The 23,127-nt window shown below is 55.8% G+C and overlaps 3 protein-coding genes across 3 annotated transcripts in view; 2 read left to right on the forward strand and 1 right to left on the reverse strand.

Annotated features, from left to right (window-relative positions):
- The first annotated feature begins 6,874 nt into the window (after positions 1-6,874).
- MFAP1 (microfibrillar associated protein 1) lies at positions 6,875-11,155 on the forward strand. Its single transcript, XM_015410399.1, has 9 exons — positions 6,875-7,104; positions 7,516-7,735; positions 7,960-8,089; positions 8,366-8,553; positions 8,842-8,950; positions 9,039-9,199; positions 9,939-10,098; positions 10,469-10,558; positions 10,752-11,155. Exons 1-9 carry the CDS (start codon positions 7,023-7,025, stop codon positions 10,932-10,934), a joined length of 1,323 nt encoding a protein of 440 aa, XP_015265885.1. The 5' UTR covers positions 6,875-7,022; the 3' UTR covers positions 10,935-11,155.
- Positions 11,156-11,192: 37 nt separating this feature from the next.
- HYPK (huntingtin interacting protein K) lies at positions 11,193-13,198 on the reverse strand. The gene is made up of 3 exons (XM_015410400.1): positions 13,124-13,198; positions 12,638-12,689; positions 11,193-12,539 (listed from the first exon to the last, which is right to left on the reverse strand). Exons 1-3 carry the CDS (start codon positions 13,174-13,176, stop codon positions 12,444-12,446), a joined length of 201 nt encoding a protein of 66 aa, XP_015265886.1. The 5' UTR covers positions 13,177-13,198; the 3' UTR covers positions 11,193-12,443.
- A 3,099-nt stretch (positions 13,199-16,297) lies between these two features.
- The window catches only part of SERINC4 (serine incorporator 4), an 11,520-nt gene continuing 4,690 nt past the window's right edge, over positions 16,298-23,127 (forward strand). Inside the window, exons 1-6 of the mRNA XM_015410390.1 lie at positions 16,298-16,324; positions 20,620-20,787; positions 21,016-21,194; positions 21,353-21,432; positions 21,612-21,705; positions 21,829-22,040. Of these exons, the coding sequence (XP_015265876.1) occupies positions 16,298-16,324; positions 20,620-20,787; positions 21,016-21,194; positions 21,353-21,432; positions 21,612-21,705; positions 21,829-22,040 (760 nt within the window). The remainder of the gene's footprint in view (positions 16,325-20,619; positions 20,788-21,015; positions 21,195-21,352; positions 21,433-21,611; positions 21,706-21,828; positions 22,041-23,127) is intronic.

Raw genomic sequence — 23,127 nt, forward strand, 5'->3', positions numbered from 1 at the left:
TGATTGCTGCCTCCTGTACAATGTCATAAACCTCCATCCATACTTCTTCAGGCACTCTGTCTATCAAATCTAGTCAAACCTATTGTTCACCTCCACTGTATATTCATCAGTGATATGCTCTGGGTCAAACCTGAATGGCCTAGTGGTTTAAGAACATAAGAACATAAGAGACGCCAATGTTGGATCAGGCCAAAGGCCCATCCAGTCCAACACTCTGTGTCACACAGTGGCCAGAAATACCAGTGCCATCAGGAGGTCCAGCAGTGGGGCCAGGACATTAGAAGCCCTCCCACTGTTGACCCCCCCCCAAGCACCAAGAAGACAGAGCATCACTTGCCCCAGAGCCCCTAGCTATACCTTGTGGCTAATAGCCACTGATGGACCTCTGCTCCATATGCTTATCTAATTCCCTTTTGAAGCCGTCCATGCTTGTAGCCGCCACCACCTCCTGTGGCAGTGAATTCCATGTGTTATAATCACTCTTTGGGTGAAGAAGTACTTCCTTTTATCCTTTCTAACCCGACCGCTCAGCAATTTCATGGAGTGCCCACAAGGAGTTCTTGTCTTGTGAGAAAGGGAGAAAAGTACCTCTTTCTCTACCTGCTCTTTCCCATGCATAATCTTATAAACCTCAATCATGTCACCCCTCAGTCGTCCTTTCTCCAAGCTAAAGAGCCCTAAGCGCCTTAACCTTTCCTCATAGGGAAAGTGTTCCAACCCCTTTATCATTTGAGTTGCCCTTTTCTGCACTTCTGACCCCGGCCGGGCATGCAGCCTGCTCCGGTGTGGAGGCGGAGGAGGCCAGGGGTCTCTCTCGCTGGCCGGAGGCTTCCCTTCGGGCCGGTGCCAGCAGCCGCCAGGGCGCTTCTCCCTCCAAGGGGAGCAGAGAGCACAGGCAGACCCCGCACCCTGACCTGGGGCCAGGCGTTGGCTGGTCTGCAGCGCTACTGACAGGAAGCTTCTCTCCGGACAAACGGCCGGCCGCAGAATCCTTCCCTCTCTCCGACGCTAGCCGGGCTGTCCCAGCCTCACCATGGTCCTGGACTCTGACCTCCTTGTCCTTGGGTCTGGGCGGCCACACCACTAGCATCCGAGAGACCCCCGTTCAGGTCCCACTCTGCCATGGAAGTTTGGCGGGTGACCGAGTCGGGCCACTCACACACTCCCAGCCTGACCTACCCCACAGGGTTGTTGCAAGGATACAGTGGAGGAGAATAGTTGGTTTATACCCCACTCTTCACTGATCCAAGGCGTCTCAGAGCGGCTTACAAGCGCCTTCCCTCCCTCCCTCCCTCCCTCCACAAGAGACACCCTGGGAGGTAGGTGGGGCTGAGAGAGCTCTGAGGGAACCGTGACTGACCCGAGGTCCCCCAGCTGGCCTCTACAGATCAGAGAACCCACCACGGCACCATGGCATGGCTGGCTCCGGAGGGGAGAACGGCGTGAGTGGCTTTGGGTTCCCTTTAGAGAGGAAGGCGGGGTGTGAGGTCACTCACCGGAGATCGGGCAAGGGAGGGGTGCATGCCTTCCCCTGAGTCTGCAGAGGCAGGGAGGAGCGACTGGCCAAAGCCAAGGAGGGGGGGGTCTCTCTCTCATAGCTTTCAAACAGACTGAAGACGCCTCCCCTCCTCCTCCCTCTCACAGGAGTGGGATTTTGCCTTCGCCTCGCAACCAAAGTCAAACCAGAGGACTTTGCTCCTCCGGGCCCTTTTCCGTGTTCAAAGAGCTCGGCATCCACAGCAACAGTCAGCCTCACAACAGTCCTGCAAGCTCTTCCAAGGGCAGGGGAAGTAGCTTGCCTGAGGCCGCCTCGGGAGCCTGCGACTGAGATGAGTCCCCGAGGATCGCTGCCCACAGCACGACCCTCAGGCTGGCTGGGAAATGGCTTTGGAGAGCCCCCTGCCCTGTCAGGTGGCGGGTTGTGCCGGCATCGCTCCATACCAGGACAACGCTTGCCCCCTTGCCCCACATCCTGCCCCCAACACTCGTGCAAGTGCTATGCTGGTGGAAACAATGGCGCCCCATATTGACAACACTCCCCTGGCACTCCATGGGCCTCCCCCCTACCGGCCTCCACAGCCATGAGCCTGCGTCCTCTGCAACTAACCACAGCTCTTGAGAGCAGACGCCTTAGCCCCCAGCCGGCAGACCCACTTCTCAGGCAAGAGGGGCTGTGGCACCGAGGAGGTCCAGCTCTCCGGCAGGCTCCGGCCTTCAGCTGTCCCGTGGGATGGGCTCCAAGCGCCCCCCCCCGCTCCCTTCCCTTCATCAAAAGGGGGGGGGTCTGCAGGAGGGGACCTGGCACATACACAGGCAGGCACGCCCACCACAGAAGTCCCCGGAGCAAGGGAGGAACAAGTTCTCTCCTTCAGATTTCTCTCCTGAGAGCTTTCATACAGAATCAAAGGACTCTGGGAGCTGCCCCTCTGCCCAGGCCCCGGCCCCTGCTGCCACTGCCTGCCCCCATTGGTCCGTCTTCTAGCCACTGGACCCAAACTTTAGACCCAAACAACGTAGGTTGGGATTGTTGAGATGAAGAAGAAGAAGAAGAAGATTGGATTTATACCGTCCGCCCTTCACTACCCAGAGGAGTCTCAGAGCAGCTTACAGATCTCCTTTCCCTTCCCCTCCCCACAACAGACAGACACCCTGTGAGGTGGGTGGGGCTGAGAGAGCTCTGACAGAAACTGCTCTTTTTCAAGGACAGCTCTTATCAGAGCTTGTGACTGACCCAAGGTCACATCAGCAGGTGCAAGTGGAGGAGGAGTGGGGAATCAAACCCGGTTCTCCCAGATTAGAGTCCGCCTGCACTTAACCACGACACCCAACTGAGGGACCAGGGCCAGAGCCTCAGAGGAGTTCCCAAGCAGACAGCAGTTCATTTTTCATCCACCTCCGGTGTTACATCAGCTTCACACAACTACGGGGGGGGGGGGAAACCGTACTGAACAGTCACTTCAGACCAGTGTTCCCTCTAAGCTGAGTCAGTGTGAGCCAGCTCACAGTTCTTTAGCCTCTGGCTCACCCATTTTCGTCTCAGCTCAGGGAGGAGGGCTCCAGAACAAACTTAATTTATGCAGTAGCCAAATCGCTCACTCACAACTTTAATGCTAGTAGCTCACAAAGTGGAATTTTTGCTCACAAGACTCCACAGCGTGGAGGGAGCATAGCTTCAGACGTCTTTTATACTTTTGAGTATTGTGTAATGTTACAGACTGGTCCTGTAGCATTCTGTGGCCTTTTTTTAAGTACCATCACAACTGTATTTGGGGGAACTCTGCATGGGATACGTCGGAAAGCGTCGATGCAGACACACCACAGATGTACACAGTAACCTTGGCTTTTCTTTTTAATCCTTCCCTAATTTATAATACTGCTTTTACTGATGTCTGTTCCACTCAGGTTTCTGGCCATAAACTAGATCAGTATAGAACCATGACGCAAGAAGTGACTGTTCCTGGAAAATTTGTGAAAGGGGGACACACAAAACCTCAGACCTCAAGAGACGTATCAGAGCAGGAAATCAGACAGGTGTGTCTTTGGTGTTACTGAAAACAAGCCAGACAGCCAGACACAATCGCCCCAGCAATTACCTTAGCACAGTACCCAGAATTAGTCAGCTCTGCTAGGGGAAACTGCAGACATCTGGTAATTTTCTTTGATAAGGCCAGTGTCAGGTTCAAAGTGGTTTTGGGGGAAAGATCTTACTTCGAAAACTGCCAGCCTCAGGATTTCCTGTTCTGTGTTGCAGGAAGCAGCGTACTTTTTCTAGGAAAGGTCTTGTTAAGAATTTCCCCATTTCCCAAAGCTTCTAGGCAGCCCTGAAAAGAATGCAGATTAACTGACTTTTCCTGAAATTGTTACTGCATCATGTATATTCTCTTCGACATTAGCGGTAAGGACAGCACCCAAGCTAGTCAGTTCTGTGGCCCCTGTGAATCTGTCATCCATAAGGACATAGCTAAACCACACTATGGAATGTTCTTTTTAGTCCTGATTTCCTTACCTATAAAAATGGATCTACCCTGTGGCTCTACTTCGTAGAATTGCTGTGCAACTGGATGAAAAGCACTTTATGTGGTGGAACGTGTGGAACGTTAGCCTCGGATGTGGGAGATGCAGGTCTGGATTCCCACTCTGCCACATGGAAGCCTGGGGCCACTTCCACTCTCCCAGCCTAGCCTCTCTCACAGGGTGGTTGTAAGGATAAAATAAAAGACGGGAAAACAATGTAAACTGCTTTGGGTCCCCACTGGGTAGAAAAGCAGGGTATACAGGAGGTAAATAAATAAAATATAAAAGTGATCAGTAGAAGCAGCTAGAAAATTTTAATACTTGCCACGAATGATTAGGGTAGCAACAGAGATGTGAAGGCCATGGGGGGGGGGGGAAGAAAGCAGGGGAGGGCTTTTTTCTGGGGCTGGAAAAAGAATTCTATGAAAGATTTTTTCTTTCATAATGAGTTAAATGCTTCTTTACGTTTTTTCCCCACACTAAAAAGGTATAGCATAAAAAGGTTTCCAGGCTCTTTAAATTTTTCCAGTGAAAAACACCTTTGTGACACTGTTGTTGGAAAGGTTTTTTTTAAAAATAATAATAATAAAATAACACAAATACACCCTGACCTGGATGGTGGCTGTAACACAGGCCAAGCAGAAGAAATTCCCAATACATCATCTGGTTGGTTTACAGAGCCTTTTGACCCAGCTACCATGAAGGATATTGACCGGGCCCTGGGATCCATGAAGGCTACCCTCTCGGGCATTTGACCCTCGCCCACCCTGGCTGCTGGAATCACGAAAGGGTCACACAATAATGAGCTCTTGGGGTCTAGTGGACATCCGTCACTAAGCCTAGGCACCTTTCCTCAGCCACTCATGCACACAGTTATCGGTTCACTACTTTAAAAACCAGCCCTGCAGAAAAACCATGTGGCCAACTATCCCCCAGTCTCCCATCTGCCCTTTCTAGGTACAGTGACTGACAGGACAGTGGCAGACCAGCTCCAGGTCTTCTTGAGTAACTCATCTGCTCTGGACTCTCTTCTCCAGGCTGGGCAATGGGGCAGAGATGGCCCCCGGTGGCTTTAGTTGGGGGCCTCTGTCTGAATGCAGACAAAGGCCAGGCCGCCGCTGCTGCTGCTCTTAGAAAAGCTGCAGCCTCTGATACAGAACATCACGACCTCCTCTTGAGATGAGGTGGAAGTAAGGATCAGGGTGTGTGCCTAGGACTGGTTTTAATTGTTCCTCGTGGATTGTACTCTGAGGGCTGCCATTGGAGACACAGGGCGTAACCTTGCCCTTAACTTGTTCAACCCCTTTAGGAGAAACCATTTATAGCCTGGCAACTGGACACCATCAAACATTGCCCTGGCACTTTAAGAACTGCCAGGGGCCTCCGCTGGAGGAGGCTCCTTCGCTCAACGTCATCCCCCTTACACAGCCCCCCCCCCCCGTGCTCACCACAACAATTTCACTCATCCGAGCAGGGCTTTTCTGCAGGTGCCAACCTGCAAATGAGCAAAACCAGCCACCGTCCATACATGCGCAGTCTCTGCTGTGGCCCCCACTTTATGGAATGGCCTACCTGATGAGGCCACGCAGGCTCCCATGGTTCTGTCACTCCACAGACTATGCAAAATTGTTCGGGGGGGGGGGGTTATCAAGGTGAGATGGCTGTAAGAGGACCGTTCAGGGAGACACTTTTATAAGGACTGTGAACTGTACCACTCTGTGCAGTATATGTTTCTGTAAGACCTTGCTCTCCCTGTACTGTTTTATACTTAATATCGTTTTCTGCCTTGTATCTAGTCTAATATTACCATGCCTTGTTTCAGATTGCTGTACTCCTAGTCCTGTGACACGGCTTATTAGATAGATAGATGACCCTGTTGCTCGCATTGATTTACACAGTGTAGTCCACCTTGAATCTTCGTGAGCAAGACAGACCAGAGATAAAAGTAAATGAATAAATGGGATGCTTTGTGTCATGCTCACTGGAGGCATACAAGGCAAGGGAAGGGCTCCCAGCAGGCTGACCAGTTATGCCAGCACCCACCCGTTCCCCGCCCTACAACTTCGGAGGGCCCAGCAGTCCTCCACGGCCTCTCAAGAGGGGCATTCCCTTTTATGTGTGACTCTTCCCCCCCCCCATCCGTGTGCCTCCTCAGTCTCCTCAAGGACAGCGGGGTTGTGATCCACCTCAGTGCTCCGACACCCAGAGCCCTGCCTTAGTTTTCGTGGGGATCCAGCCACCCGGCGGGTCAGACTCAGGAGCAGAGTTCCCTCTAAGCTGAGTGAGTGTGAGCCAGCTCGCAGTTTTTCAGCCTCCGGCACACACACACTTTTGCCTTTAGCTCGGGAAGGGATGGGGCTCCAGAGCAAACTCATTGATGCGGCAGCCCAATCGCTGGCTCACCCCTTTCATGCCAGCAGCTCACCAAGTGGAGTTTTTGCCCACAAGACCCCACAGCTCGGAGGGAGCATCGCTCAGGAGATGCGAACCAGGCAGAGGGTGGAAGGGAGCCGGGCTACAAGTCCAGGGAAGCCTCTGCCGCCCCAGGTCCTTGCTGGAAGAGGCCGGGCGAGGGAAGCCGCCACAAACCGCTGGGGCCCGAGGGGGGAGAGGAGACCGGCGGCTCCTCCCCCTGACCCTCTGCCCGGCCTTCGCGCCTCCCCCAGGCCTCGGGGCGCCCCCCCTTCAGCGCGAAGGGCCGCCCCACCGCGCCATGCTGGGGAGGCCAGAGCGAGCAGCGACTCATGCAGGGTTGCGCCGCCGCTGCCCCCCTTCCCTGCCTCGCGGCCCCCGGGAGGAAGTCCCGCCTCCGGAAGCGGGCCAGCCCGGCGGCCTCTTCCTGTTCTCGCGGTCTGTTTCCGGAAGTGCGCCGTCCCCTGCCGTAGGACTTCCGGGTCGTCTCTGGTGGTCGCTCCAGCTGCCGCTCCCTCCCTCCCTCGCCGCCGTTGGGCCTGAGCGCGCACTCGGTCGCCGCCACCGCCGCCGCCCGCGGCCTCTTCCTCCTCACCATGTCGGGCTCCAGCAGCGCCCTCATGAAGCAGCCCCCGATCCAGTCGACGGCGGGGGCCGTGCCCGTCCGCAACGAGAAGGGTGAGGCGGCGGGCGAGGGAGGGAGGGGGAGAGGGGCGAGGAGGGCGGCCTGTGTCCCCCCCCAGTACCCTCCCCCGCGAGAGAGTTGCCCTGACCGTGGCTGCTGCTGCTGCTGCTTTCTCCTCCTCCTCCAGTTTGGTGTGGTGGTTAAGTGCAGGCGGACTCTGATCCGGGAGAACCGGGTTCGATTCCCCCACTCGCGCCTGCTGGATGACCTCGGGCAAGCCGTAGTTCTGACAAGAGCTGTCCTTGGAAAAAGAGCCGTTTCTGTCAAGAGCTCTCTCAGCCCCACCTACCTCACAGAGTGCCTGCTGTTGTGGGGAGGGGGAGGGAAAAGGAGTTTGTAAGCCGCCCTTGAGACTCCTTTGGGTAGAGACTCCGGGGTATAAATCCAATCTCTCCTCCTCGCAGGGGAGATCTCCATGGAGAAGGTGAAAGTGAAGCGCTATGTGTCCGGCAAGCGGCCGGACTATGCGCCCATGGAGTCCTCCGATGAGGAGGATGAGGAGTTCCAGTTCATCAAGAAGGCGAAGGAGCAGGAGCTGGAGCCCGAGGAGAAGGACGAAGAGCTGACCAGCGACCCCCGCCTGCGGCGCCTGCAGAACCGCATCAGCGAGGACGTGGAAGAGAGGTCCGCCCTGGCCGGGATCCGGGGGGAGGCGGGTGGCAGCAGCACCACTGCTGCCCCGGGGGTGTGTGTGTGAGGCTCTCTGGGGCACCCAAAGAGGCTCTGAAGCACCGGGCAGATGAGAGGAGGCACCCTGCAGGGTGGGCATGTTCTGTCTCCGGTAGGTACAGCGTGTAACGGAGCAGCTGCTTGAAAGGCCCTGGCCTAAGGCTGAGTTTATATTCTAGGCTGGCAAGGCACCGTAAGATTGTGGAGCCAGAAGTGGTGGGGGAGAGTGACTCAGAAGTGGAGGGAGAGGCATGGCACATGGAGCGAGAGGACACCAGCGAAGAAGAGGAGGAAGAAATCGACGATGAGGTACAAATCTGGTTGTGCTCTAGACTCCAGCACTGTCAGCGGTTGGGCTTTCGTGTTGCTGCATTCTTCTGAATTTCAGAAGTACGTTTTCCTGTAGGAACAAATTGTTACATGAACATATCTCATACCAACTCAGATAATTTGTTCATCTATTCTGACTGGCATGAGTCTGTTCGTGATCCTGTAACTGAAGATTCCAAAGAATGACTGTTTTACCCATTGCCTCTTTCTGATGCAGCCACAGGGACTCTGCTTCACCCTTTCCCCTTTTACTAGGAAATCGAGCGCCGCCGTAGCATGATGCGGCAACGTGCACAGGAGCGGAAGAACGAGGAGATGGAAGTGATGGAGCTGGAAGATGAAGGCCACTCTGGGGAAGAGTCTGAGTCTGAGTCGGAATATGAGGAATACACAGACAGTGAGGATGAGACTGAACCACGCCTCAAACCAGTCTTCATCCGCAAGTAAGTGCCACTGCTGCTGGATGAGGTGGGGTGGTGTAAGTTAATTATCAAGACAACAGAGAGAGAAGGGGCAGGGAATCTGCCGCGGAAGCATTCCCTGTTTTATAACACTGGCATGGTTTCTTCTTGTTGGTAGCATAAGAAGGTGTGGCCTCTCTCGAGTTCCCCAGAAGAAGGTAGGGAGGGTACCAGATTCATGCATGGATTCTAGACGGCGGTTTCATGGATGTCTTTCTGGACAGGGCTGGGCTTAAAAAGCGTAGGGCTCACCAAAAATGTCTTCTGCAGGAAGGACCGAGTCACAGTCCAGGAACGAGAGGCAGAGGCGCTGAAGCAGAAAGAATTCGAGCAGGAGGCCAAGCGGATGGCTGAGGAGAGGCGCAAGTACACACTTAAGGTAAGAGGGAAAACAAGACTGCTTGTGTGAGGGTGGAAGAGAAGGCTGGACAGCGTCAGGAATTTCTCCATGTTGATTGACATTGCAGATCGTGGAAGAGGAAGCCAAGAAAGAGCTGGAAGAGAACAGGCGCTCTTTGGCTGCCCTGGATGCGCTCGACACTGATGACGAAAACGATGAGGAAGAATATGAGTCTTGGAAAGTGCGGGAGTTGAAGCGCATCAAGCGGGACCGTGAGGAACGGGAAGCGTAAGTGAAGTCAGGCCAGAGCTAAAGGGCATTTTTTCCTCCAAGTACCTCAGGCCAGGGGTAAAATAGGGAGTTGTGTATGGTGGCTGCCTCCAGATGAGGGAGTCTTCTGGACAGAGGAGGGGCTGGAAGGAATATCTGTGGTGAATGCTAATGGGATTTGTATCTTTTTTAAAATTCCTTTGATCTACCTGGGAGTTTAGTTTTAGCTGAAAAACTTGATAAAAACAGTGAGAGGTATTCTTGTAGCCATAACAAATGATGTGGAAAACAGGTGCAAGTATAAACCAATTTCTAGAGATCAAAAGCTTGCATTTCTTTTTTAAATTGGTTACTTTATCTTTTAGTCAGCTTTAAAATATCACACAAACATATTAATGCCTACAGTCTTCTAAATGTGAATCAGAGCCTCTATCTATACCGAGAAGCAGGTTTTACATGGAGGCTGTACAACAAGCGTTACGTGTGACAATACGAGTCACATTACATTACTGTAAAATACAGCAAGAGTTTTAGAGTTAGTGTGACGACTCATTAGTAGCAAACAGTTGTCAGGGCAACTTATTAGTATGCATGCTTACTTGGGAAATACATAAATTAGTTGGAAAGCTGATTGAAAATACTTGTTTTTATTTGTGGTTTTTCTTGCCAAATGTAAGTCACTCCACTATGGTAGATGGGGACATGCACGGAGAGGTCATCTGTGCAGATCCCTAAACTGAACTTTTCCTTCCTGTAGGTTAGAGAAGGAGAAGGCAGAGATTGAGCGGGTGAGGAATCTGACTGAGGAGGAACGCCGCGCAGAGCTCCGAGCAAATGGCAAAGTCATCACCAACAAGGCCGTGAAGGGCAAATACAAATTCCTGCAGAAGTACTACCACCGGGGGGCCTTCTTCATGGTATGCGAGTGCTGATGGGGAGGGGAGGGAAGTCCAGGTTTTGCATGCAGACAGCTCTCGGGTAGCAGTGCTGGGACTGCCCCTTCTCTGCCTGGAGCCCGTAGGAGACAGGACTGAGCAAGAGGACAGTTTTGTGTATTCATGTATGAAGTTTCTGGAATGCAGTGGGAACTGTGTTGAGAGCTTGGTGTGTGCCTGATGGCATCACAGCAGAGCATGGAAAGAGGGCCGCAGCAGAGAATTTACTCTTACGAACAGGTTACTGCTTCAGCTCTGAGTGTTTCCTAAACTAGCCTACCAGCCTACCTTGGAGAGCAGAAAAGGGGGTAAAAGCCTTGCCCTCTACTCAGCTCTGATTCTCTACTCCCAGGATGAAGACGAGGATGTGTACAAGAGAGACTTCAGTGCCCCGACTTTGGAGGATCATTTCAACAAAACCATCTTGCCAAAAGTCATGCAGGTGAGAAGAGCCCTTGCTGGGTGGGGGATGGAGTCACTGCCTGGGTTCGTTAGGAAATGGGGCCTGTGGCTAACTTGGATTTTTCCATATGTGTCTGTTCCCCCCCCCCCCAATGCCTCTCCTGAAATCTTAAGTGATTCTTTGACCACTGCTCAAAGTTACCCTTTTCTTAAGATTCTCTTCTGTTCTCCAGGTTAAGAACTTTGGACGTTCTGGACGGACTAAGTACACACACCTGGTGGACCAGGATACCACCTCCTTTGACTCTGCCTGGGGCCAGGAGAGTGCACAGAATACCAAGTTCTTCAAGCAGAAGGCAGCCGGGGTGCGGGATGTCTTTGAGAGACCCTCTGCCAAGAAACGGAAGGTGAACTGAAGGGGAGAGAGCGGTGCAGAGTGTTGGAGGGGGGCTTGGCAGTTGCCCTGATGCTTGGGAGGGGTCGTGGAATTTTGGCACAGGTCTGGGCCAGAGCCATTTCCCCCCTCGCTCCATAGAGGCCAGATCTCCCTTGGTGGGGTAGAGCAGCGGACAAGCCAGTCAGCACCAACTGAGTAGGCTCCTGATCCCCCTGCTGCAGAACTGCTGCCTGGCTACAGGTCCTGGTCATAGCACTGGGGGGGGGGGTGCTTTTTTGACAGATTGTAAATTTTTTTTTTGTTCTTTATGCAAGCGAGGGAAAGTAAAATGAAACCATATTAAAGGGTTTTTTAAACAATACTGCTGCTGTGCTGCTTGATGGTGGGCGGGAGGAAGCGCTGTGACAGCTGTAACTAAGGCCTGCGGGTGGCAGAAGTGAAGCTCTGACGATGTGGCCTCTGTGGCTTGATGCAAACACCCAGCTGGGGCTGAGGCCTCATCAGTTTTCTCCTTGTCCCTAACAGGGCTGTGCTCATTTCCATAAGATGACTGGCAGTTTTTAAAATAGGTTAACAGTCAGATGATGGGGACTGCTGGTATGTCCTCTGTGCCCATAGTTTAACTGTCTTCATACCACAACATGCCAGCCACGGCCTGCCACAGAAACTGAAAGCATAAACTTGAGTGACAGATGGAAGTCAGACTCTCCATGCACAAGTTAGTAGGGAAAACGTAGTCGGTAAAATCCAAAACTAAAAGCAAAATCCACATAATACCTTTCACTCCACACAACTGTCTGCAAGCTGTCAAGTTATCCAGAACCCTTCAGCAAACAGGAAGTAATGAAAAATAAAAGCAGGTGTGAGCTTCAGAGCTGGTCCTGTGTAAAATGCTGAGCAGCTCTGCAAGGTTGCAGCCATTGCACTTAATGCTGGAGATGATGAAGCAAAGGTGATCCATTGGCATTAGTCAACTGGAGCCACCTTTGGGCAGTTTTGCCCAAAGACCACCAAGTGCTTCTCCGCTCTCAGCCATCAAAGGATCTGCCTACCCGTCCTCCTGTTAAGAGACATTTGGTCTATTACTGGCCTTTATGTTTCCTATCGCAAGAATCTTTTTGTTTATTACTTGCTCCCAGAATGCCAACAGTGCATCAAGGACCAGCTCACGACCTGCAAAAATCTGCTGCCCCAGCCCCCCTTTATATATTGTTTTTGTAACATGCAGTCTGATTAAGCTTGTACACTGTTTTGTGTTATAGTATGTTTTATTAAGCCAACAAAAATGTTATTTTGGACATTAATAAAGATGTTCCATTCATGTGGAAGAGCTAATAGGTCTGTTTCTAACACCAGTCTTACCCCACAGAAGGGGTAGAGGTCATACAGTGGATCCTGTTCAATCCCATGTAAACCACATCGTGTTGCAAATGCCACTTTTTATTCCAGTAGCTTTAATGTGTTGAGGACAGTACACCACATGCTGAAAAAAAGGCAACATTCTTTCTCTCCCTTGGTAAATCAGCTCTCAATTGGTAAGTGTGATTAGTGCCTCCACGACATTTCCCATGTGTTCCCGTAAGCTGCGCTCAGCCGCTGCCCTGGATATCTCCATCTCGTTCATCTATCAGGAAAACAGAAAAAAAAGTTGGGGCTGCACCTGCCAAGACGTGCACCTGTAGAGAGGTGTTCCCATAAACCACAGACAAAACTAAGCCTCACAATCAGCTCCAAATCTTCTTTCTTGATAGTAACTTTGGCCAGTTCCTTCTCTCTGAAAGCAAAAGGAAAAACTATTCAGGGCCCCCAGGCAACATCCAACTCCACAATTAATTCCCTGCAGGGATGCTCGACAGTCTTACACTAGCATTTGTGCCTGCAGCACAATGAACAGAAGCAGAATTCTGGTGTTGAATTAGCAAATTGAAGTTTCTTCTGCTGCTACTGTAAAGCAAGCGACAGAACTCAAAGATGTAATAAGGATTTAAGGCTAAATCTTTTCTTAACATTTGAAACAGTCAAAACAGTTTTAAATTTGCTGCTGCTTTATGAAAAAAGCCAAATGCGGTCTCAAACTTGGCTGTAGCTATAGGAATCTGTTTTGGCACCAAGCCATGTTCATAGCCTGTGGCTGACACACTTAGCAACTCCTACAGGCGTGGCTGTGAAAGCGGCTGATGTGTCTGTCCAATGACAAGAAGAACTCACCGTTCCTGCTTTGCTTTCTGCTCTCTGGATCTTCGGTCTCCTATCACAGACATGGCCTGTCAGAGGGAGGTAATTCCAGAATATGTGATAAATTCATCAAGTGCCTACCAAACTATCCACATGATATACTTTACACATAAGATCCTATAGAGGAGCCATGCTGGATCATACACACAATCCATCTAGTCCAGCAGCCTCTTTCCTTACTCAGATGCCAGCCCACATGTGGGCCTGCAGATTTCTCCCCAGCATGGCATGATCAGAGGTATGCTGCATCTGAACCTAAAGACCCCATTTGGCTACCATGGCTAATAACCAACAGATCTAGTTCATGGCAATGAGCCCTACAAGTCAGCCACACACTAGTAATATGGGAGAAGTTGAAAAGTTATTTCTCTGTGTGTATCATAAATTCTGTAGACTTCCATCACGTCATCCCTCAATCACCTTTACTTAAACTAAAAAGCAACAAGTGACTTTTTCTTTAATTTTCCCAGCTCTTCAATTTAAAAATGTGTCATCCAAAACTGTACACATGATTCCAAATGAGGCCTCACTGGGAGATGGTATAAGGGTGGACTTACTGAATTTATTGGAAAAGACAACAACCCTCTTAAAAACAGATCAGAATGGGTAGTTGTGCTAGTCTATAGCAGTAGAAAAGAGTAAGAATCCAGTAGCAGCTTGAAGACTAACAAAAATTGTGGAAGGGTATGAGTTTTCATGAGACACGGCTCACTTCAGATACAGCTAGAATGTGAGTCCATCTGTCCTTATATCTTGGAGTGGAGTGATTTTAGATGCCAAATGACAACAGGAGGTGTGATTGGATGAGGTGTGATATGCAGGGGGATAGTAGGTGTTGAGAAATCAACATTGGTAACGAGACAGGAAACCTAGGTCTCAATTCAGTCCAGGAGGATGCATTGTCTGGACCTGCATTATCAGTGGCAATTCAGCAGTCTGAATCCAGCTTCATGTGTGTTGTTGATTTGAATCACTTGGCAGAGCAGGGCTTCCCTGTACAGAAGCCACACTTTAGCAACATTCAGTCGGCTATGTATTAGCACTTGGAGCAGGTCCAGCAGGAAAATGACCATGCTCACAAATGGAAATAAAGCAACAGGCTGGCCAAGGATCTGACCTGGGAATGGATCTACTGAAAGTGATGGGGGGTGGGGGGGTTGCGGCACGGCCGCTGCTCGGGAAGGTGAGAAAACCAGCTGAGCCAGAAGGACGGGCAGCGTAATTAACTAGGGAGCGTCCCGCCTTCTTCGCCGCGCGTCATGGCTCAGAAGCGGCCAGACAGAGCTGCCCCCGTGCCTGCACGGCCGGCTGGACGGCCTGGGAATCTCCCCGCGGGCGCCGCCGGCCACGGCCAGACCCCGGCGGGCCCTCCCACCCCCCTCCAGCTCCAGCTCCACATCGCCCTCGGCCGCCATCGCCCCGCCGCACGCCGCTTCCGTCGCGCGAGACTGCGCGTTTCCGGAAGCGACGCTTCCCCTCGGGGGCCCCGTCTGATAGGACTTCCTCTTCCCGTCTCAGGGCGGGGCTTGAGAGACAGCCCTGCGATGACGACTTCGCCTTCTGCGTGGGTGGGGCGGGCGGGCGGCCGCGGCGGAGGAGGAGGAGCTGACTCAGCGGCGCAGAGCGTCTTCCTGGCGCAGGCGCAGTGCCAGTTGCGGGGACATCGTCATCTTGTTGTTGATGTTGTTGTTGTTGTTTCTGGGTCGGCCAATCCCTGACAAGCCTCTGGGCGATCTACAAAGGGGTTAAAAACAATAAAAAATTACCGACTGAAGCCAACAAATCAGCTATTCTTAGTTTCACAGTCTCCAGGTGGCCTCCCTGATTTAAATTCCAAAAGCTGCTCTGGGCTGTTCTGCCTCCTGGGCAGGCCAAGGAGGAGGCCGGAGCGAGGGGAAGGGGCGCTCCCAGCCCCCACCCGCCTCCCCCTCGCTGGAGGCCGGCGCCTGGGGCCCCTTTATGCCGCTCAGCAGGGTCCCCTCTAAGCCGAGTCAGTGTGAGCCAGCTCACAGGTTTTTAGCCTCCAGCTCACCCCTTTTTGCCTTCGCTCAGGGAGGATGGGGCTCCAGAGCAAACTGGTTTAGGCAGGAGCCAAACGGCTCGCTCACAAGTTCAAGGCCAGTAGCTCAGAAAGTAGGATTTTTGCTCACAGGACTCCACAGCTTAGAGGGGGCATTCCTCCCCACCCGTGGTGGCTCATTCGCAGCTGTTGTCTGTGGATGCCCTGGAAGTTTCCATGCCCACCTCCCCAAAATAAACCAGAGGGGCTGCTGTCTCTGTCACAAGTTCACTGGGGTGGCGGCGGCGGGGCTGGAAGGTGGGATTTTAAACACACACAGCATCTGGATCCCCAGTGATTTTGGTGCCTTGTTGGATCGTAAGGGGATGGCGGTCTCTTAGGGACACCATTATTTCTAGGGTTCTCTGAGTTCATTATTTCTCTGAGTTCTCTGCGGTGCAGTGCTTTTGATTTTGTCACCCGCTTTGGGCACCAATTGTCTGGGAGAAAGGTGGACCCGGAAGTGTCTTAAAGAAAGAATTGCTGCAAAAAGAGGGAAACACCACTAACGCTTGCCTGATCCAAGCCAGCACCAAGGCCTGTGGGGGGGGGGGGCCTGCAGATCTGCGGGGGGGGAAGGGTTGTGGGGGCCTTCCCTCCTGCCCTCCCTGGAGGGTCTGCATTCAGACCCCCCGCCCTTGGTCTTCAGCGGCTGGCCGTGCCTTTTGCCTCCAAGGTGACTTCGGGTAAGAAGGGCCCTTGTCACCTGCCCCCAGGGGCACGGCTAAGCGCTCTATTTCTGCCGGCTAAGAGGGTTAACGGGCAGCTTTGGCTCCTGGCCTAATCAGGCACGATGGCCGGTTTCACTTGGGGGGTCGGATGAGGAGGGAAGGCCTTCCCCTCCCCCCTGGCCAGTTGCAGGGCTGGAGCGGGCAGGAGGGGGTCCGCCAATCCCTCTGCCTGTTGACCGAGGCAGGGAGAGGTCGTGGTGGGAGCCCCCGTGGACTTGTTCTGCTCCTTGCACTCGACAAGCACTAGGCGGAGGGGGGGCCCTGGACCACCGACCCCCAGGACCCATGACCAGGGGTCCAGACCAGCACACCCAGGCTCTCCCGTGGGGAGCCGGGGGCCTCGGGGCCAGGGCAGGGATGGCGCCCACCTGCTGCGCGGCTCAGGTAAGCGTGGGGGTGGGAGGCCTCTGGAGGAGGCGGGCCGGGCAGGGATGGGCCCTGACTGCAGGGCGAAGGATGGCGCTGCTCCTGAGCCAGGCGGCTGCCTTGAGGGTGGGCTCCCAGGACCTCCACTGTGGGGGAGGCAGGAGAAGGGAAAGCTTGCTGGAGAGAGAGAGAGAGAGAGACCGATCCTTCAAGCAAGGGCTCCCCGGAGGAGACTGTGCAGCTGTGGAGAAGCCTGAGCGGAGAGAGCCAGGGGAGGCTCCTCGCCTTCTGCCAGAGTGGGGCTGGGGCCTTTGGTGGCTGGCCTGCCCCTGGGCCCTGGCAGCAGGCAGAGAGGGAGGGGGCAGGAAGCCCCCCTCACAGGCGGAGGGGGGAAGCCTTTCTCAGCCGTGGCTCGGTGGCAAACAGAGGTCCCCAGGGTGGTCTTGCGGGCCCAGAACAAACTCCAGCCGCCCATCCGGCACTCTTGCCTTCCCCCCCCCCCGCCATGGGCGACCAGATGCTCCCGGAGAGTGAGTTCATTTGCCAGGCCAGTGGGGAAGGGTGTGCCCCGTGGTGCCCCCCCCCCCCCCCGTGCATCCTTTGGCTTCCTTGGGGGAGAGCAGCGGAGGCTGGGGGCTCAGGGGAGGGAGGGTCACAGTGGCCCCCTAAGGCAGGCAAGGTGCCCGGTCAGCCTCATCCTCTCCCTCCGGTCCAGGGAAAGGGGGGAACCGGATGCCTCGGGCAGATGTTTGTTTGTTTTAGCTGTATTTATGAATCGCCCCACCCCTGCTACTGCAGGGCTCTGGCCGATGTACAGCCACAGATAAAACAAGATAAAAGCAGTTAAAACGTTAATACAACATTAAAGACAGTCAGAGGGTGTCGGCCTCGCAGGAACTCTCAGACGCAATAAGTTCCCATTCCGACTCCCGCTGCCGGCAGAACAGATGTGAACAGCAGAGGACGGGAAGGGGGCCAGCCAAGACTGAACCACCGCTGTCCTCAGCCAGAAACCTGACAGAGCATCTCTGCCTTGCCAGCCCCGCAGAATCGCATCAGATCCCGCAGAACGGCCCTGGTGGGATTTGGCAGAGCGTTCCACCAGGTCAGGGCCAGGGGGAGAAACCGGGTGGAAGAGGGCAGCAGGAAGCCAGAACCAGGGTCGTGCCACGCCCTGCAGCAGTGTCAACCAGTGAAACAACAGGTCTCTGGAAGGCAGAGCCACCCACCACGTTTGTTCCGCAGCCCCCGGTCAGTGGAGATTGCGCTGCTGCTGAGCTCTGGCCACCATTCGCCACTGGGCTTCCCCGTATGGACAGGACAATCCACCGGCAAACAACTTCCGTTGTGCAACAATCATTTGAGATCCAAGGGTGTGTGCACGGAGCCTTAGACAGGTCTCGGGGCAAGTGTGGGGTGCATTCCAGTCATCTGTACGGCTTCTCTTCCTGACAAGGTGTGGCGGAACAGGCCTGCCCTGACTCACAGACCCTGTTCCGCCAGTCCCCCCACCCCTTGGCTCGCCCCAGTTCCTGGAGGGTGCTCTTCCACTTCCTCCCACTAGGGTACCGCTGGCACCCCTGTCCCATGGGGGGGGTCTTCCTGCCAGGAGGGACAGACTCCTGACCCCCCTCCTCAGACCGAGGCCCTGCCTTTGGTCTCCTGCTCCCCAGCGCCTGCTTACCACAGGGACCAAATCCCTTCTTAGGGGCGGGGGGCTGGAGGATTGGCAACGGGTACCTGGACTGCTTATTTTTACTTTTTGAAATAAAAGTTAGACCACGCTACTGTAAGAGGGGAGTCCCGGGAAGGGACAGTGGTGGCAGCGATGCCCTAGTGGGAGGAAGTGGAGGAGCACCCCCTCCAGAAACTGGCGGGAGGAGGGGGGGGGGCTGGCGGGACAGGGTCTGTGAGTCAGGGCAGGCCTGTTCCGCCACACGAGGTTTTCCCAACGCTGGGCTATGGAGACCTTCCCTGGCCAGTTCCTGCCTTATCAAAACTTCCGTGTACAACCAAGGTGGGGGCCCTGCTTGCGACATGTGCCCCAAACAGCAGCTTCCTGGGCCTGCTTCAGTGGGAGAAAGCTGTGCAGGGGAGACGGCTGAGGCGCTCACGTGCCGCCAGAGTTCCAGTGCGGATTCGGGCACTCTGCCCTCGGGAGGCACCTTCCAGCCTGCCCCCTCCCGGGGCTGTACCTGCCAAAGCGCCCCGTGTGGCTAGACCCTCAGGTGACTCTTCCTGCTTCTTTGGCCTCCAGGACTCTGACCGCCCCCGCCCCACCTCATGCCTCCCGGCTCAGGTTTCCCTCCGGCACTTCCTCCCCCCCACCCCCAACTGGCTGCCTGCAGAAAGTGTTGCCAGAGTGTTGTGCCGCTTATGCGCTACCTTTGACAGGGACAAGTTCAGATCGGCCCGATTGGTCCTCTCCTCGTGGACAACTGGGTTCTCTGGCCTTGCAGTCTTTGGGGTGCTTGGTGTTTTCCAGGCCTTGGCTCTGCATGGGAGGGTCTCCATTTCCCCCATCCGATAAGGGGAGCATTGGGGTCGCTCAGTGGCTGACCACTGTGACCCGAGAGCGCCTCCCCAGGGCCCAGTTTCATCACACCACTCAGCGCGGCCTGAGGCAAGCCTCCCTCTTGCAGCCTCAGCTCCCATCTGCAGTAGGGGGATAGCCCTACCCTGCTGCCTCATGGGGCTGGTGTGAAGACTGTGACTACAGCCGCTTGTGCCTCCAACTCGGGGCCAGGACAGGGATGGGCTATAAGGAACTCAGGTTCGGGTGCAGGACAGGCCTCCTCTAAGGCACTAAGGGTGGTGACCATTGTTCCCTCTAAGCTGAGTTAGTGGGAGCTAGCTCACAGCTTTTTAGCTTCTGGCTCACACATTTTTGTCTCAGCTCAGGAAGGAGGGCTCCAGAGCAAGCTAATGCATGCCGTAGTCAAATCGCTTGCTCACAACTTTTACACCAGTCGCTCACAAAATAGAATGTTTGCTCACAAGACTCCACAGCTTAGAGGGAACATTGGTGGTGACTGGCCCAAGTCCCAGCAGGCTACAGCTCTGGGCCCGGGCCTCCCCAGTTCTCCTCTAAACCACCGGTCCATCAGGATGGCTTGGACTCCCCAGAGCTTTGCCCCCAAGGGGTCTTCCCCCGCCACTCTTGGCAGCCTCCGTGGTGGGCCCAATTGCAGACGGGCCGGAAGGGCTCCGCTCCCGCAGAAGGGAGGCAGGAGCCATCACGTGAGCCCACCGGCAGAGCCTGAAATCCTCCCCTCGGCAGCCAGATGGATTGGGGGGGGGCGCCAAGGCAGAGCCCTTTGGGCAGGTCTGCTGACTCTCACGTTGCCGTCTGGCCCAGAGGAAGGGGAAGTGTGTCAGGTTCCAGGAAAGCAGGAGGAGGAGGAGGCGCACCGGCTGCGCACATGCGGAGCAAGCATGGAGACCTGCCCGCCAGAATAAAGCAAGTCCTTTGGTTTGCCCAGGCAGGGAGGGCAGGCAGGGAGGGCAGGCAGGCAGGCACACCGAGCATCGCTTGGGTGGGTTCTCAAAGGAGGGCTGAGCACTAACAGGGTGGGACGCCACGCCAGCAGTACCCACAGATGGCTGAGCTGCAGGGCACTTCTTTTTCTAAGAGGGTGCTTGATTTCCAGCCCCTGGCATTTCAGGCTCTCCCAGCCCATTCCCTCCCCCTGGCTCTTGCCGAGGCATTGCCCTCTGCTGTGCTGTGCTGTGCATGGGACAGAATGACAGACCGGGCGAGGGAAACCTGGGCAACCTTCTCCCGCGGCTGCTTGTGTGTGTTTGCCTGATCAGCACAGAGCCCTGTAGCAGCTGGTGGGGGGGCGTGCTGGGCTCGGTGGGGGGGGCCTTTCTTGCCCACCCCCCCCCCCCCCCCCGCAGGGGGGGGGGGGTGGGGGCCGGGGGGGGGGGGCCTTTTTTCCCCCCCCCCCCCCCCCCAGCAGCAGGTGGCAGCTGAGCCTCCCAATCCCCCCTAATCCTTGAGGAAGAGGCGGTGGCACCACGGGGCTCTCCCCTCACCGTCCAGGGCTGAGATGCTGAGCCCGGGAGGCTTGCCGGGTGGGCTGACCGGAGTCCCGTCCCGAAGGCACCGGATTCCCACCCGGGCCCCGTCTCCTTATAGTCCAGGTGTTGAGGCACAAATCCCCTGGCAAGATGTGGTGTCGCCAGGTAAGCCTCCCAAGTCCCAACCTGCCTGCCTGCCTGCCTGCCTGCCTGCCTGAGGGAGGGGGAGGCCCTGTCGTTTCTCCCGCGGAGAAGGACTGAGCAGAACCAGTGCCCCTCCCCCCGCTCAGATCTGCTGCTGCTGTGGCCCGGCTCCCTGCGGCGCCTCCTGCCCCTGCGGCGCCCGCCTCAAGGTGTCCACGGGCACGCGGCTCCTCTACGTGGCCTTCCACCTCTTGGCCTGTGGTGTCTGCTGCCTCGCGCTCTCCCGCACTGTGGTGGAAGCCATCAGAGAGAACGTGAGTGAGGGAAGAGAGGTCGTGGGGGTGAGAGCGGGGGGGTGGGGGCCATTGGGAGGGCAGATTGGCTGCTGTCCCCAACAGCGGCCCTCTGCTCATGCCCGGGGACCCCTTGCTCTTCACTGCACCTGATTGTTCCAGGCCCCTTTCTGCCCAGAAGCCCTGCCCCTGCCAGGTCCCTGGGATACCGCGGAGCTCGCCTCAGGCAGCCTCTCCCCAAATCCTCAGGTGCCTTTTTACGCGCTGCTCTGCGAGCCTCTCCCGGGGGGCACCAGCTGCAACCTCCTGGTGGGCTACTCGGCCGTCTACCGGGTCTGCTTCGGCACCGCCTGCTTCTACCTGGGCCAGGCCGCTTTCCTGGTCAACGTCACCTCCAGCACCAGCTTCCGGGCCCTGCTGCACAACGGGTGAGGGGCAGAGAGAGGGGGAGGGGGGAGGAGGAGGAAGACTCTGGGCAGAGGGGACCCCCAAGCCCTCGCAGTGGGGAGGGGCGAAGACCTGAGTTCCTCTAATCCCAGGGTCAGCCGGCTCCTTCATGGCCTGGGGGGGGGGGGGTCTCTTGCAGGTTCTGGTTCCTAAAGCTCCTCATCTTGGTGGGTCTGTGGGCGGCAGCCTTCTTCATTCCCGACCAGCGATTCATCTATGGTATGCTCCCCCCCGTCCCCCGGCGCACGCAGTGCCAGGAACGCCTGCCGCGTGTCTCCTGGCAGGGCACGCCAGAGTCTAGCAGGGCCGCTCTCTGACCCTGGGGGACTGGGGGCAGGGGAGAGGGGCAGACGGGGGGGGGGGCTGAGCGGTGCTGCCTGTGGCTTTGCCCCCTGCAGCCTGGCACTTGGTTGGGGTCTGCGGAGGCTTCATCTTCATCCTGGTGCAGCTGGTGCTGATCACCGCCTTTGCCCACACCTGGAACAAGAACTGGTGAGTCCCGCCCCAGAGGGCCGCCCGGCCCGACAGGAGGAGGAGGCCGCCGGGGAAGGGGGAGGAAGGGGCTCTGGGGGTGCTGGACGGGGGAGGCCCTCCTAACAAGCTTTGCCCCGGCAGGCTGACCGGCGCCTCCAACGACAAGCGCTGGTGCCTGGCGGTGCTCCTGGCCACGCTGGGCTTCTACACCATGTCCTTCACGGCTTACGCCTTCCTGTACAAGTTCTACACCCACCCTGGCGGCTGCGCCCTCAACAAGGGGCTGCTGGCGTTCAACGGCAGCCTGTGCCTCCTCCTGTCCTTTGTCTCCGTCACGCCCTGTGTCCGTCTCCGTGAGTGTGCCGTGGGGAGCAGGGGTGGTAGGGGGCTGCGGGCTGGGGGGGGCCTGTGTGCGTCTCTTTGTGGCGTTTAAGCGGCCACATCCTCAGTCTGAGACCTGCAGCAAGCAAAGCCAGAGATGTTCCGGGGAGGGGGTGAGTTTCTGAAGGGAAGAGGGGGCCTGCCCCAAACCCCACCCCAAATCTCATTCAGCAGTTGGGGATGGGTGAGTTGGGAAGGGAGATTTGGGGGGGGTGGAGCCGGAGGGGGGTGGGGCTTGGGGAGGGAAGGGACTTCCATGGGGTATAACGCCATAGAGTCCATCCTCCAAAGAGACCATCAGAGAGAGCCCGCCTTCCAAAGCGGCCGGGCCATCTGATCTCTGTCACCTGGAGATCAGTTGTGATCCCAGGAGAACTCCAGCCACCCCTGGAGGCGGGCAAGGCTCTTCAGCAGCAAGACCAAAGCAGCCGCCATGTTTTGAGCCGCCACCTCCTTCTTCCAGTTCTCCTTGCACCTGCCTGTGTTCTGGGGCTGAGCATCCCTGAGGGTGGCCAGTCTTAAGGAACATAAGGGAACATGAGAGAGAAGCCAATGCTGGATCAGGCCAAAGGCCCATCCAGCCCAACACTCTGTGTCACACAGTGGCCAGAAATACCAGGTAATATCAGGAGGTCCAGGAGTGGGGCCAGGACACTAGGAGCCCTCCCACTGTTGACCCCCCCCCAGGCACCAAGAAGACAGAGCATCCCTTGCCCCAGACATAAGAACATAAGAGAAGCCAATGTTGGATCAGGCCAATGGCCCCTCCAGTCCAACACTCTGTGTCACACAGTGGCCAAAAATACCAGGGGCCATCAGGAGGGCCAGCAGTGGGGCCAGGACACTGGAAGCCCCTCCCACTGTTTCCCACCACCCCCAGGCACCAAGAAGACAGAGCATCACTTGACCCAGACTGAGAGTTCCTACATAAGAGAAGCCAATGTTGGATCAGGCCAATGGCCCAGGTGCCACCAGGAGGTCCAGCAGTGGGGCCAGAATTCCAGAAGCCCTCCCACTGTTGACCCCCCCCCCCCAAGCACCAAGAAGAAAGCGCATCCC

The sequence above is a fragment of the Gekko japonicus genome, unplaced genomic scaffold (assembly GCF_001447785.1).
Source record: "Gekko japonicus isolate JY-2015 unplaced genomic scaffold, Gekko_japonicus_V1.1 scaffold1830, whole genome shotgun sequence".
NCBI lineage: Eukaryota > Metazoa > Chordata > Lepidosauria > Squamata > Gekkonidae > Gekko > Gekko japonicus.